The sequence below is a fragment of the Sturnira hondurensis genome, unplaced genomic scaffold, assembly GCF_014824575.4.
Source record: "Sturnira hondurensis isolate 20B ecotype Veracruz unplaced genomic scaffold, ASM1482457v3 Scaffold0013515, whole genome shotgun sequence".
NCBI lineage: Eukaryota > Metazoa > Chordata > Mammalia > Chiroptera > Phyllostomidae > Sturnira > Sturnira hondurensis.
Genome location: NW_028086146.1, coordinates 2,336,746 through 2,351,718, shown reverse-complemented (window position 1 = coordinate 2,351,718; position 14,973 = coordinate 2,336,746). Strand labels below are relative to the sequence as shown.

Below are 14,973 nucleotides of genomic sequence, written 5' to 3'. Positions count from 1 at the left end.
ATTAAGTTTGAACTGATGGAAATGTTATAAACACTGTGGTCAACAATTGAAGAGCACATACTCTTTTTAAGCACAAATGGAACATTGAAAAACACCATCTACTGAGCCATAAAGCAAATATCAAAGAATTGTTACTATACAGACCATATTCTCTGACCACAATTCTGTTAAGAGAGAAATAATAACAAAAAAATAAGTACATTTATTCCATTTGTTTGGAATAAAAAATATACTTCTGTGTTATATACAGGTCAAAGAAGAAATCTTAATGGAAATTAAAAAATAACAGCAGAAAATATTTAACAATGATATAGTAGGCCCCACAAAACAAAAACTACTTCCAAAAAGACTAATGAAATCAGTAACTTCTGAAAAGATAATGTGCGTGGCAGAGTAAAGAACAAAAAATAAAGGAATGAAAAAGGGTAGCAGTTAAGGTACGTTACCTTGTGATCCAAACACCCCCAAATTTAAGTGGTTTGAAAATACAAAAGGTTCATTTTTGCATTTGCTACTTATCTAGTGTAGATCCTTTGTGGTGACTTAAGTCCCTAGGCCAATGAAGTCATTTCAATACATACTTCCATGATTGGGGAAGGGAATTGGCTGTTAACATTGCCTCTAAGAAGTGTGATACATCTTTGTTTCACTTAAGTGTCAGCAAAGCAAGTTGAAAGGACACACCTTGCATCAAAGAAAATGGGTAAATACAAGTCTGCCATGGGCTTGATGGAGAAGCAGAATATTCATGAACTGCCCTGATGGTTACCACTGACACATTACCAGAATGCAGCAGAAATTTTAAAGGATTTTAAGTGCCCCGACTGCTGTGGCTCAGCTGGTTGGGGTTGTCTCACAGAGTGAAAGGTTGCTGGTTCAGTTCCTGGTCAGAGCACATGTCCAGGTTCGGTTCCCAGTTGAGGGGCTTATAAGAGGCAGCTGATTGATATTTCTTTCCCTCTCTCTAAAAATAAATAGATAAAATTTAGAAAAAGATTATAAGAATATTACAAACCACTTTATGCCAATAATTTTTAATTTTTTAAATGAATATATAGGTTTCTACAAATATAGAAATTATCAAAACTGACTCTAATGAAAAAAACAAGTCAGCTGTTAACATATTTCTCAGAACACCAGACAATTATAGATTAGTTCAACAGCAATAATTACTTATTTTACATAGAGAATATGACTCTAGGTACCAAAATTGGTTGAGGAAAGAGTGAGAAAATTACAAGCCTGTCTCATTCATGAATATAGAAGCAAAATGCTCAAAAAAAAGAAAAAATAACAGCAGATAATAGTTAACAATGATATAGTAAGCCCTTCTTCCCTCTTGCTTGCCCCTGGCTGGGGACCAGGCCCACAGCCCAGGCATGTGCCCTACCTGGGGATCGAACTGGCGACCTCTCAGTTTGCCGGGGTTGCTGGCCAGGTGCCCAGTAGGGGGCACGTAAGAGGCAAATATGCATTGATATTTCTCCCTCTCTTTCTCCCTCCCTTCCTCTCTCTCTCTAAAAATAAATAAATACAGTTTTTTTAAAAAGTGGTTTGTGAAGTTTTGTGCTGGAGATTTCTCACTGGATGATGCTCCATGGTTGGGTAGACCAGTTGAAGTTCATACTGATTAAATTGAGCCATTGATTGAGAACAATTAATGTTATTCTGCATGGGAGATACCTGACATACTCAAAATATCCAAATCAATAAAGTTATTGGTGAAAATGAAAAATGTATCTTCTGTTTTATAACTAAATAGACTTTTTGGCTAACCTAATACATGGTTTTATTTCTTAAACAGTACATGAGGTATATATATTTCACATAGAAACATGTTTTGAAAAGTAAGTCTGGAGAGTTGAGTTGATAACCTACTGTAAAATATTCTTAAAACTTGAAATGATTCCTTACATTTTTCTAAAGTTATTGTGAATATTGCAATATTATCAAAACAGTATTTTGAAAAACTATTACAAGTTTCTTAGCCAGGCTAAAAATTTAATGTAGGGCTATAAGATTGAGGCATAGATTGCTTAAGATTATAAATAAACCGATTCAAAATATGTGTGTGTTTTTAATGTTATATGGGAGGCATTTATGAGGTAGAAAAGATACCACTCTGTTAGTAATTAGCCTTCTGACCTTAGTTAATTGTCTGGACTTCCATTTTTCTTTATTTCAAAGATAAGGGCGTTGGAGTAGATAACTTCCAAGGACCTAGTCAGAATTTTATAAATATTAATGTAGTTTTTAATTGTCATAAATTACTTATTAATCCTTATCTCTGAGTAATGGTTTGCTAGATTGTACTCCAAGGTGTGTATAGTAAGGATATATTGGGCTTTAACAATTTTCACAAACCTTTCCCATATATTTTTGTCAAATGAAGACACTTCTCATCCTTAAGTGGTAGTGGTTTTTAAGGAGGCTGTGCAGTGCATTTTCTTAGATGACAAGTTGCAGACTTAGGGTATCCAGAGATGTACAAGTATTTAGGGATTGCCCATTTACTTAGTAAACATTTTTAATAATGTCTTGATGTTTAAATGCTAATATAAAAATGTAACACTGGCATGTTGGGTACCATTCATATATGTACTCTACAGTAAGAACTGCCTCCTGATTTTTTCTTTTGCTTGGTACAAAGTGCTTTGATTGCTGCAAGCGAGTACAGATGGCACTCCTACAAAAATGCCATTGTCTTTTCTAAAACAAAGAGGTTACGTTTTTGCTTTTCTCAAGGTCATGTAACTTACCTATTACTTTCTAGTGGCAAGAACAGACTTTTCTACCTGTCCGGAACTCAAGTGTCATCATTTATTAAATGGATATAATATATATCTCATAAGGTAGCTCATGAGTATTAAATGAGAAAAATTGTATATAAAGAGCTTAGCACAGCAGGATATAGTAACATTTAATAAATGTTAGTTGTGTGTATGATTGTTATCACTGCTGTTACCACTATTAAAAAGATAATTATTTCCCAGCTGTTTTATAGCCTGACTTAAGATTCAGTCTGATTTTTTTATGCTCCAAGTCTGTTTTCATGCTTATGCTCATACACGTATAGAAACTAGCTCAAATAGTCTTACTTAAATTGTATTTACCCCGTGTATTGCTCTTTTTAAAAATATACTTGATGACAGTATGTCCTGATTAATAACTGGATAAGTTACTAATATTTAATCTCTGTAACTACATTGAAGTTTCCAGTAACTTCAGTGAGGATTGGGTATATAGCTCTTTATGGCTATTCTGTGGAACTTGTTTCCCACTGGCTTTCTTCTCTCTGAGGGTGTGGTAGGTATAGCGCCTAGGAACGCAAGCCCTGGAGCTAGATTGCCTGGGTTTAGATCCTTGCTCTGCATGCACCACTTACTGGCTTTGTCATGAGTTTGTAAGAGGCTGTCTGGCACATAACAAGTTCAAGAATTGATAACTAATATTACTGCTTTTTTGTGGGTACAAACAATAAAGGGGCATTTTATTACCTTAAAAACAGTAGTTTTTGAGTTAATATTGATCTGACAAAAAATAATAACTGCTAAATCTCTTAACCTGAGAATGTCATTACACAGTTCACTGTGTTTTCTGTTTTTGTTTTTTTGTTTTTTTAGGTTGGCTTTTTTGTGAAGAGAGGATGTTCCAAAGGCATGGTTGAAATTGAATTGTAAGTGTTACAAGTGCCGAAACTACTTTTATCCCTACAGTTTCTTAGCTTATGTTTATGCTTCCTTGATGACTTTAGAAAAGAATAATAAAATAGTATTATGACATAGATATTGGAAATATTTCAAGAATATTTAATCCAGATAAATTTTTAATACATGTTTAAAACCAAAATTGTAAGAATTTTCTTTTGGAAAAATTATTAAGGAAGTTATAAGTTTATAGAAGATAATGCAATAGAAATATCACTGTTACTCATAATGAAATTGCAGCATTTTTTTACAAATTTAAGATATTTTTGTGTATGCTGATTTGGAAAGTAATACTTGCTTGTTAAAAATGCGAATAATATAGAAGTGTATAAAGTTGAATATGAAGGTCTTCTTGGTATAATTGTACTTCTCAAAATACACAGTAAATAATTCGGTGAATCTTACGTATGGCGAGTATTTGGCACCAGGGTCACCATTTTCCATTTTCTCCTTCATGGCCGAAATTGGTAATCATTATGGTATTCTTTTTCCTCGAGCTAGATGATACCAGTTTATCACTCTTGGCACCCATTTCTGATGGATCATCAGAGTTAGACTTTAAGATGAAACCAGTTAACTATCTTGGTGTATATACTTCCAATCTTTTATAGATGAAAATGCACATGGTTTAGGTGATTTTTAGAACTTTTTTCCGGGGGAGTGTTTATAGAAAGTCATGGAATTTTTTAGCTGAAATAGCGCTTAAAGAGTATCTGATAGTCCTGTCATTTTATAGGATATGAGGAAGTGATCTTTTTACTCAACAATGGTTAGAAATTTTTTATTTATGTAGAGATGAGTAGTAAGTACACGTGGAAGTAAAAAGAAAATAGATTTTACTTACCTTATTAAAATATAATGAGTATTTTACTGAAAGATACAAAACCAAGGCCTGAATAAATGTTGAAACATATTCTGTTCCTATAAACATAAATTCAATATGAATATGCCAGTCATTTCCAAATTAATATATACATTTGATATAATTCCAGTGAGAGTCTCAGCAGGTAAGTTTACAAGTTGATTCTAAAGTTCATCTGAGAGAATAAATGTGCCACAAAACCCAAGGAGATTTTGAAAAAGCAGAATCATGAATAACATATTTGTGTACCAGATGCTAAAGTATATACTATAAAGTTGTTTATAGCATGGTATCGGTGCAGAAAGAGCAGCAGAATGGAGAAAATCGGGACAGAGCTAAATGTGTATGAGAATTTAATTTATTGTAATGGTGGCTATTTAAATGGGTGGTATAATTACTCATATTGAGTTGGAATAATGGGCTATTAATGTTTTTTAAACAAAAAATAGGCTATATGCTTACTAGTTATCAAGGAAATCAAAATAATAATTTGTTTCCTCTCTGTTTTGGAAAATTAAATCTAAAATTCATTCATATGAAGGTAAAGGGAAATTAATCTTGTCATGCACTGTTTGTGGGAGCCTAAGCAGTATATCATATTTGGCAGTATTTATTGTCCAAAATAGAATTTTAAATAGAAATATTCTTTGATCTGGTTACTATTTAACAAAGGTTTAATCATTTGCACAAAATTAGCTTTTTCCTAATTTTAATAGTGAAAAATTATAAACAACTCAAAAGTCCATCGTTAAATAAAATTTTATTTATCATACAATATCAATATGGATATATCCATATTATTCAGCATAAAGAGGAATGAGGTCTTGATAGATCCTAGTTTGGGTGGACCTTGAAAATACCATGCTTATTGAAACAAGCTAGACACAAAGACTATAGTCTATAATTCCATTCATGTAAAATGTTCAGAATAGGCAAATCTATAAAGACAAAATAGACAAGTGGTTGCTGGAGTGAGCAACCACTAATGAGGGGAGGAGAGAAATGGGGAGTGACTTAATAGGCATGGGCTCCTTTTGCGGGTGATGAAAAACTCTAGAATTATATGGTGGTGATATTTGCACAGCCTTGTAAATATACTAGAAACCATTGTTGCTACATGCATTCTTTTACCTTAAAATGGTGAAAATGATAAATTTAATATTATGTATATTTTCCCACAATAAAAAATGAATTTTATACTTCAAAATGGTACAAAATAGATGTGAATTATATCTCAGTTTTAAAAATTCCCGAAGATACTTGTGAGTTAGCCCTGGGACTGTTGATTGATCACAGTGGTTTCTTAGATATTGAAACTAAAACAAATATACTAAGCCAGTTACATGTATAAAATGCAGACAGAGAATTAGTATTTAAATTTCAAAATTCTATTATGGACGGCTGCAGATGTTAAGCACTCTTGACTTTGTACCATGACTCTCTAAGGCCCAGTTGTTTTCTTATCTTTTTTTTTTAAGTTTTTTTAAAAGATTTTATTTATTTATGTATCTTTTAAAGAGGGGAAGGAGAGAGGGAGAGAAATATCAATGTATGGTTGCCTTTCGTGCATCCCCTGCTGGGAGTTGGCCTGCAGGGAACAGGCCTGCAACCCAGGCATGTGCCCTGACTGGGAATCGAACCTCGATCCTCTGGTTCTCAGGCTTGTGCTCAGTCCACTGAGCTACACCAGCTAGGGCCTCTTAGTTATCTTAATAGATAAACTACTAGCTCTAATAATCTAACCAGTGGCCATTAACCAGAGTTCTGTTACAGAGTCTGGCACAAGGGGAGGTTTCCCTTTCCACAAACAACATGGTTACATGGTGGTTCCAGGCGGCCTTGAGAGTACTAAACCAAACCCGTTACTCAGCAGTTACTGAAATTGTTATTGCTGTTGAATAAATCCTGCATTAATTAGGCATGTACTCATTGAGTGTAATGGTGGATAGAATAAACTCTGGCATGGATTTATGAAATCATTTTCAACTCTTTATTGAGTGCCTGTACCTTGGGGAATATAGCATTCTGCCTTCGTGGAATTTATGATTATGGGGGGGGTCAGAAAAATAAGTAGGTCAGATATTATGTTCGATGATGATAATAAGTGTAATAAGTGTATGTAGAACAATAAAGCAGGAAAGGAGGATCGGTAGTACCAGAGTGGTGTTTACAGTATTAAATAAGATGACCAGGAAAGTTCTCAGTGAGAAAATAGTATTTGAGCCAAGACATGAAGGAGATAAGGGATGAGCATGGAGATACTTAAGGAAATAGCATTTTGGGTAGAGGAATCTGCAAATGCTAAGATCCTACATTGGTACCCAGTGTGACTGGATCACTGTGAACAGGAGACTAGTTAAAGATAGGTCTGAAAACATCAAGAAGCCAACTAACTCACAGAGCCTTGTAGGTCAATGTAAAGACTTTGCATTTGTTTTCAATAGTGAAGCCACCAGGATTTGAGCAAAGGAGTGGCATTTAGGTTGCTGTATGAAAAACAGATTGTAAGAGAATAGAGGCAAAAGCTTGGATTTCAGTTCAATGACTAATAGAATAACCATAAAAGAGATTAAGATAGTTTGGAATTTGCTCACAAATTGGATAGAGAGTGGGAAAAAAGGCATCAAGGACTGTAAAGTATCTGGCATCCTTAAGTGTGGAGATTCTATTAAGTGAGGTCAAGAAACCTGCTACAGGAGGTTTTGGGGTAAGCTCAGAAGTTCATTTTGGAATAAATCATATATCATTGAGTTAAGGTGCTACCGCTTATAAAAGGCAGCTTCCTGTAACAGAGAGTTTAAAAAATGCATCCCAATTTCAGAAATGTTAAGGCATAAAACAATAGTAAAAAGAACCAAATGCTTTTCAAAGTAATAGACCACTGAGTAGAGTTTGAGGTGCCTAGTAAGATGAATGTTGAATGGGTAGAACTAAACCCTATTGCAATGCCGCACTTAGAGTCTGAACATAGGAAAGGAAACTAAAGAATTTGCAAGTCAGAAGAATGTATCTGGAATGTAAAGCTTTAAATGCCAACGAGGGAGTAATCTGTGTCTGATACTGCTGATGGGTGTGGTAAAGTGCGGGAATGAAAACAGAGCTCAATAATAATTTAGTCATCATTGACCTTGACAAGGTTTGAGGGGAGCTGGTGCTTTTATTTACTCTCCTTGAATGTTTAAGAAGGCCTGTTGAAAATATTTATGAGCTGAGAACTGAGTGATAAAAATGAGCCAACTATAAGAAGATCTGGAATTAGAGTATTCTGGGCAGAGAGAATAGTTTATGCACAGATCAAAGGTGGCGTTGTTTGTTTCTGAGGAACAGGAAAGAGGTAGTTTGGCTTGAGTAAATGGGATTGTTGTATGGTTCTGAAAAATGCCATTTACATGGTTGGGAGTATTCCCTTCTGTTCAATTAATTTCCTGATATTCACCAAGTTTTTCATTCTTAGATTAAGTGCAGTGGTCATAATTTGCTTTTGATGCATTGCTAGATTTGCTTTTCTGTTTTATTTGGGGTTTTTACATCAGTATTTTGTTTCTGAGATATTTGTTTGAATGTTTGGTTAAACTTACTGGTAAAATCATCTGAGTCTAGAGTTTTTTGTTTTGTTTCTTTTTTTATTTTTAACTTGATTTAATTTATTTAATGGTAATGGGATTGATTAATTTTTATATTCTTGCATAATTGTGGTAATTTTTAGTTTTCTAAAATTTTTTTCAGTTTTTCCTAGTTGTATTTCCCCTTTTTAGTCATGTTTTTTTCTTGATTTGAAAAAAATGGTTTGTCAGTTTTATTAGTCTTTTTCAATGTATTAATTTTTGAAATTGTTTTGGGTTTTATATCAGCTTTCTATTTCATTAATTTCTACTGTCATCTTTACTAATCCTTTAAAGTCTTGGTCTTCTTGTTTTTTTATTTCTTGAAATGAATAGCTGTACTAATTTTCAGTCTTTTGTTCTTTCTAACATAAATAGTTTTGGTTCCAATTTTCCTGTTGGTATTTAGTTCCATCTCCCAAGTTTTGGTACATATTTTTTCTGTTTATCTTTTCTAAATATTTTATACATTTTCTTTGAGGTTATAGTTAGAAGTTGTTTCAAATTCTAATGCAGTGATTTTCTTGTTATATTTCACTATTGATTTCCACTTTGATAGTAGTGTGGTTGAAAAATATATACACACACATAAATATATAGTATGTGTATACACACACACATGCATACACGGTCTTTATGTTATGGTAATAATAATAATAATAATCCTCTGAAATTTGTTTAGGCTTAATTTTTGTAATGAGCTTTCGTAATTGTCACTTGTTTGGTTGAAAGAATGAATAGTCTGCTATTGAATGGGCAGTCTTCCATATTTTTCCGTTAGTTCAAGCTTACTAAGTATATTATTAAATCTTACATTTTTGCTGATTTTTGCTAATATCAACTGTCAGATTGATTCCTAATTTCTGAGAAAAGTGTGTTATGCTAACCCTCTCTGTAGGTTTGTCAGTAACCCCTGTCCTGTCAGTTTTTGCTTTATATTTGAAACATTGTTAGTTGCAACTAAGATTCAAATTTTTCTCTCTTTTTGGTGAATTGAACTTTTTATTATTATGTACTAACTTTATTTTTTAATGTTTTTTGCCTGGGAGTCTTTTTAATTTGCCATTAATGTAGTGAGCAGTTTTTTTTCTTTTTCTGAAAGTATATTGTTTACTTTTTTTTTCATTTATTTCAGTCTTTTATCTTTTGTATTTCATTTAAACATGCATAGCTGGGTTTTTAAATATAGCCTTAAATAATGCATACAGTCTATTTATATTTATTATAATTTACTTGTATGCTTGAACTTATTTTTTACTGTCTTACTCTGCTTTTTTTTAAAGATTTTATTTATTTTTAGACATAGGGAGGGAGAAACATTGGTGTGAGAGAGAAACATCAATTGGTTGCCTGTCAAACGCGTCCCCATGGGGACCAAACCCACAAACCAGGCGTGTGCCCTGACTGGGAATCAAACGGGAGGCCTTTCGCTTTGTGGGAGGATGCCCAACCAACTGCACCGCCAGTCAGGGCTTGCTCTGTATTTTTTATTTGTCCCACTTTTTATATTCCTCTTCTCTCTGGCATTTGTTTAAAACTTTGATGTTTAGTTTTTCTTTATTGTTTTGAAAATAATACATTCTTGTTAATGGTTATTAGAATTTTTAACAAGTTTTTTTTAATTTATAAAAATTATAAAGACCGAGGATATGCTTTATTGATTTTAGAGGAAGGAAGGGAAACATCGATGTGAAAGAGAAGCATTGATCAATTAATTGCCTCCTGTATGTGCCCTGACTGCGGACTGAACCCCCACCTAGGTGTGTGTCCTGCTTAGGAATTGAGCCACCTGGCCAGGGCCATACGTATTTTTGTTTCTTTTTTCTTTTAAATGAAAGTTAGGTTTATTTGACTTACTGCAGCAAGGATGGAGACACCCCAGAGAACCCCAGGGCATCTGAGTATCAGGAGTTGAGGGGGCTTCTCAGAAGATCTGGGATGGTGCTGATGAGGCCAAGGAAGAGTTGGGGAAGCAGGGGCAGTTCTGGATTGCCCCAGTTAAAGGAGGGGGTGGGCAATTCGATGATCGGGTCTCTTCATAATTTGATAATTATTATTACCATAATTAATTATCATTTAGTTTCATCCATAATGATCTAGCAGGGAGGAAGATGAAAGTGGGTTTACAGTCAGCGTTAGTATGGGAGCAGCAGGCAGCCACTCCTGTTAGTTGGAAGGGGAAATATTTAGTTGAATTTTTTGGTTTCAGAGTGGCCTCTTGTGTGTTTTGTAGAAAAGTGGTTGGATGTGGAGGGCGCTTGTAGCACATTGTTTCTATTCTGTGGGCACTTTTCTGTATTCAGTTTAATACATTATAGTCTGGCTGCCAACAGGGCTGGTTTTTGTTGTTGTGTACTGTTTTCGTTTTTTCGCACACCAAGAAACTTGGGGAATGTCTTTGAGGTCTCTCTGTACCCTGGCACTAGCTGCACAGCCTTGGGTGGCAGCACAGCTTTGGATGGGTGGCTGCCTTTGAAACCGGAAAAGCTAGTTGTTCATGCTGCCTGTCACCTACCACGCCCAATAAGCAGAGACAGGGATTTAATCTTTATGGGTGCGTTATTCAGATGGTTGGTGATCTGAGGAGACCACAGGTTTGTACTCTAACACACTGTCTTACCTTCCATTTTAAAATGACCCTTTTTATAAAGAGAACAAAGTATAGATAAAGTGTTTGGAATTCAGGGAAAAGTTCATGGGATTAACAAAACCACAGCATTCTAGCCCTGAGCGGTGGTCATCTCACTCTGGAGCACAATGGCTCAGATACCATCCTGAATTGCTTGGGGTCCTGAGGCACAAAGGTGGGACTGCTTATGGTCTCCTGGACTCAGGGTGGGTCATACCTTCAGTTCCTGGAACAATGGCTTTTATATGCATTGATTACTGAGCTTATTAGCTATTACTTTAACTAAACTTTTCCAACCCCCCCACCCCCCCACCCCGTCACCTTCACCTCTTGTGCCTGATTTCCCACAGTAGTATGTGTGGATCCCTTTCACCCTGAGTGTCAGCAGGGCTTATTAAGAGGTCATTGCAGTGCCCTGAGACCTTCAGTGGGTGCCTCATCCGGCGTTGTCTATCTAAACGTTAACAAGGGAGAAAAGTAAGAAATGGCTGTTTTAAACATGAGCCATTGCCCTCTGCCTTGACCTAGTGTGACTCAGTTGCCTTGAGTGATTCAGAGATTCCCAGATACTAGGAGGCAGAGGTGCACAGTTCTGTTCAGAATTCTATAAGAATAATCCAAGCCATAAATGACCACTAAGCCAGTTTTTTTTCCTGATACTATTTGACACAGGGCCAGGTCATCAGAGTTTGATCAAGTACTAACAATGAAAACATACATTTGGTGCTTTTTGAAAAGAAACTCTTGCATTGCTTTGAGTAGAACCAAGATGTACAAATTCATAGCAGCTGTGATTTTTAAATATGTCAAATGCCTTCAACATATTTAAAACCTTTTTAAATATGTCAAATGCTTTGCCTCCTTGTTTTGCTTAATATATGCAGCCACCCTGTGAGATAAGGGTCATTATCCTCATTTTATAAATGAGGAAGTTGTGTCTTTGAGATTTGAAGTAACTTGATCTAGACCTCTCAGCCAGTGAGTGGCAAGGAAAGATTTCACACCTGAGTGTGTCTTAGTCTAAGCCCACTATTCTCCAGCAAGCCAGAGAAAGTGGGTATTACAGCTTTCAGAGGTACCCCACTGCGGATGTCAGTGCTAGGGGAGCCTGGGACACACTTTGAGCCCCTCTGGGCCTGGCCACTTCTAACTAGAAGTTTGCACTCACCTTACCCACTAGGAGTGATGGCCACCTCAGTGGCCCTGGAAGAAACCCATCTCTACATAAAGTCTTGATCCCCTCATGTCTCAGTCTTCACTGTAGCCCCTGCTTCCCAGTAGTCAAGCTCAGAAACTGTGTGTGAACACAAATCCAGGTAGCCCAACTGAAAGAAAGGAGTGGCCCCATGATGTCACGCCTGAAAATCTGGGCCAGTTTGAGGAAACCAAGGCTACAATGTTTTTTGTCACCTAAGAGATCTTTAAGTCATGGGTTTTTTTGTTGTTGTTGTTTTTAAGACATTGAGCTGGATTCTCCATGGCTGCTTTGTGGCTTGGTGATATCAAGACATCTGGGAAATTTGTCTTTGTGATACTCCCTCCTTCCTTACACAGGAAGGAGTTACACAGGTCTTGCCGTTGTTCATGACTAGGTCCACTTGGTGTATTGTTCATGTTCTGGCCACCACCTTCATGCCACGTAGAGCAAATCCCATCCCCAAGCTTCATGATAAAGATAGGTGATAGTGTAGCAGGAAGAGCTGGATAGAGAGACTCATGAGGGGAGGGTGGGGATCTGCCTTCCCACTCACAGGATACGTCCAAATGACCAATTCAAGACAGAGGATGGTGTCTGGTGCATGAATTTACTCACATATGTAGCCGTACATAAGATTGGTGCCAGGTCTTGTGGTTGGACTGCAACGCATCCAGCATTCATCCAGTGTATTAGTTGGGTAGAGCTGCCATTGTTCCACAGAGTTGCTCAAACAACAGAAATTGACTTTCTCACAATTCTGGAGGTTAGAGTTCAGGATCAGGGTGTGTTCTAAGGTTAGCTGTGTGTTAGTTATGTATGGCCTTTATTATATTAAGGTATGTTCCCTCTATTCCCACTTTGCTGGGAGTTTTTACATAAATAATGTGGGTTTTGTCAAGTGCCTTTTTCCACATCTATTGATATACTTGAATTATTTTTATTCTTTATGTAGTGTATCACATTATACTTGATATGCAGATACTGAACCAACCTTGCATCTAGGGAATAAATTCCATCGGGTCATTGATCATGGTGTATGAGCTTTTTAATATATTGCTGAATTTGGTTTGTTGCTATTTTATTGAGGATTTTTGCATCTTTGTTCATCAGGAATATTGGCCTGTAATTTTCTATTTTTGTAGTGTTTTTGTCTGGCTTTGGTGTCAGGGTTGTGCTGGCTTTGTAAAATGAGTTTGGGAGTTTTCCCTCCTCTTTAGTTTTTTGGAATAATTTGAGAAGAATTAATAGGTATTCATTCTTTTTGACTATTTGGTAAAATTCACCTGTGAAACCATCTGGTTCAGGGTTTTTGTTTATTCAGAGAACCAGCTCTTGATTTCATTGACCTTTTGTATTACGGGGTTTTTTTTTAACTACTTTATTTCTGCCCTGATATTATTTCTTTGGACTTTGTTTTTTTTTTTTTTTTTTTTTTTAGTTCCTTTAGATGTAAGGTTAGAGTGTTTATTTAAGAGGTATCTTCTCTTTTGAGGTAAGCTATATAGTGTGAATTTTCCTCTTACAGTTGTTGTCGCTCTGGCCCATGGATTTTGGGTCATTGTGTTTTAATTTTTATTTGCCTCAAGGTATCTTTTGGCTTGTTACTTAATCTCATTCTTATCCCATTCATTGTTGAGCACATAATTTAGCCTTCATGTGTTTGTGTTTTTTAGTTTTGGGTTTTAGTTTGTGTGTTTTTAGTTTTCTTCTTATAATTGATTTCTAATTTTATACTATTGTGATCAGAGAAGATGCTTCAATTCACTTTTAATTCTGTCAAAACTTGATTGGGGCATAACATGTGACCTCTCCTGGAAAAGTTTCCATGTGTACTTGAATGAATAGTCTACTGCTTTTGAGTAAAATATCAAGTAAATCCATCTGATCTAGTGTGTCATTTATGGCCACCGTTTCCTTGATCCAGACAGATCTACCCTTTGGGCTCAAAAGGGTGTTCAAGTCCCATGCTATGACCGTATTGCTGTATTAGGAGCAAAGATGTTTACAAGAGTTATATCCTCTTCTTTTATTGATCCCTTTATCAATATGAAATGCTCTTTTTTGCCTTCTTTTACAGACTGTGTTTTAAAGTCTGTTTTGTCTGATATAAGTATTGGCACTCCAGACTATTTTTTATTTACGTTTGCATAAAACAGCTTTTTTGTTTCTTCTTTTATTATATTTTATTGATTATGCTATTTCAGTTGTCCTGATTTTTTCCCCTTTCCTGCCTTTCCACCCAGCATCACCACTCCCTCAGGCAATCCTCCCACCATTGGTCATGTCTGTGGATCATGAATAGTCATGAATGTAAGTTCTTTGGCTACTCTACTTCCTGTACTGTCCTTTACATCCCATGGCTATGCTGTAACTACCTATTTGTACTTCTTTTGGTTTGCAGGCCCACGCTCAGTCCACTGAGCTACACCAGCCAGGGCCTATTTGTACTTCTTAATCTCCTCACCTCTTCACCCATTCTCCTGTCCCCCCTCCCATCTGGCAGCCATCAAAATTCTGTTTGTATCCTTGGTTCTGTCTCTGCCCTTCTTGTTTGCTTAGTTTGTTTTTTAGATTCAATTATTGATACGTATTTTTTGCCATTTTATTGTTCATGGTTTTGCTCTTTTTATTAAATAAGTCCCTTTAACATTTCATATAATCGTGGTTTGGTGATGATGAACTACTTTAATTTTTTCTTGTCTTGGAGGTTCTTTATCTCCCCTTCGATTCTAAATGTTGTCTTTGCTGGGTAGAGCGATCTTGGCTGTAGGTCCCTGCTTTTCATGACTTTGAATATTTCTTGCCAATCCCTTCTAGCCTGAAAAGTTGCTTGTGAGAAATCAGCTGACAGTCTTACAGGAACTGCCCTATAAGTAAATAGCTGCTTTTCTCTCACTGCTTGTAAGATTCTCTCTTTGTCTTTAACCTTTGGCATTTTAAGAATGATGTGTCTTGGAGTGGATCGATGTGTCTTT

The 14,973-nt window shown here is 35.9% G+C and overlaps 1 protein-coding gene across 2 annotated transcripts in view; it reads left to right on the top strand.

The window, feature by feature from the left end:
- The window catches only part of SMC5 (structural maintenance of chromosomes 5), a 95,592-nt gene that overhangs the window by 6,176 nt on the left and 74,443 nt on the right, over positions 1 to 14,973 (top strand). For both annotated transcript variants that reach the window (XM_037061684.1, XM_037061683.1), the window contains exon 3: positions 3,624 to 3,676. In XM_037061684.1, coding sequence (XP_036917579.1) covers positions 3,624 to 3,676 — 53 coding nt within the window. The remainder of the gene's footprint in view (positions 1 to 3,623; positions 3,677 to 14,973) is intronic.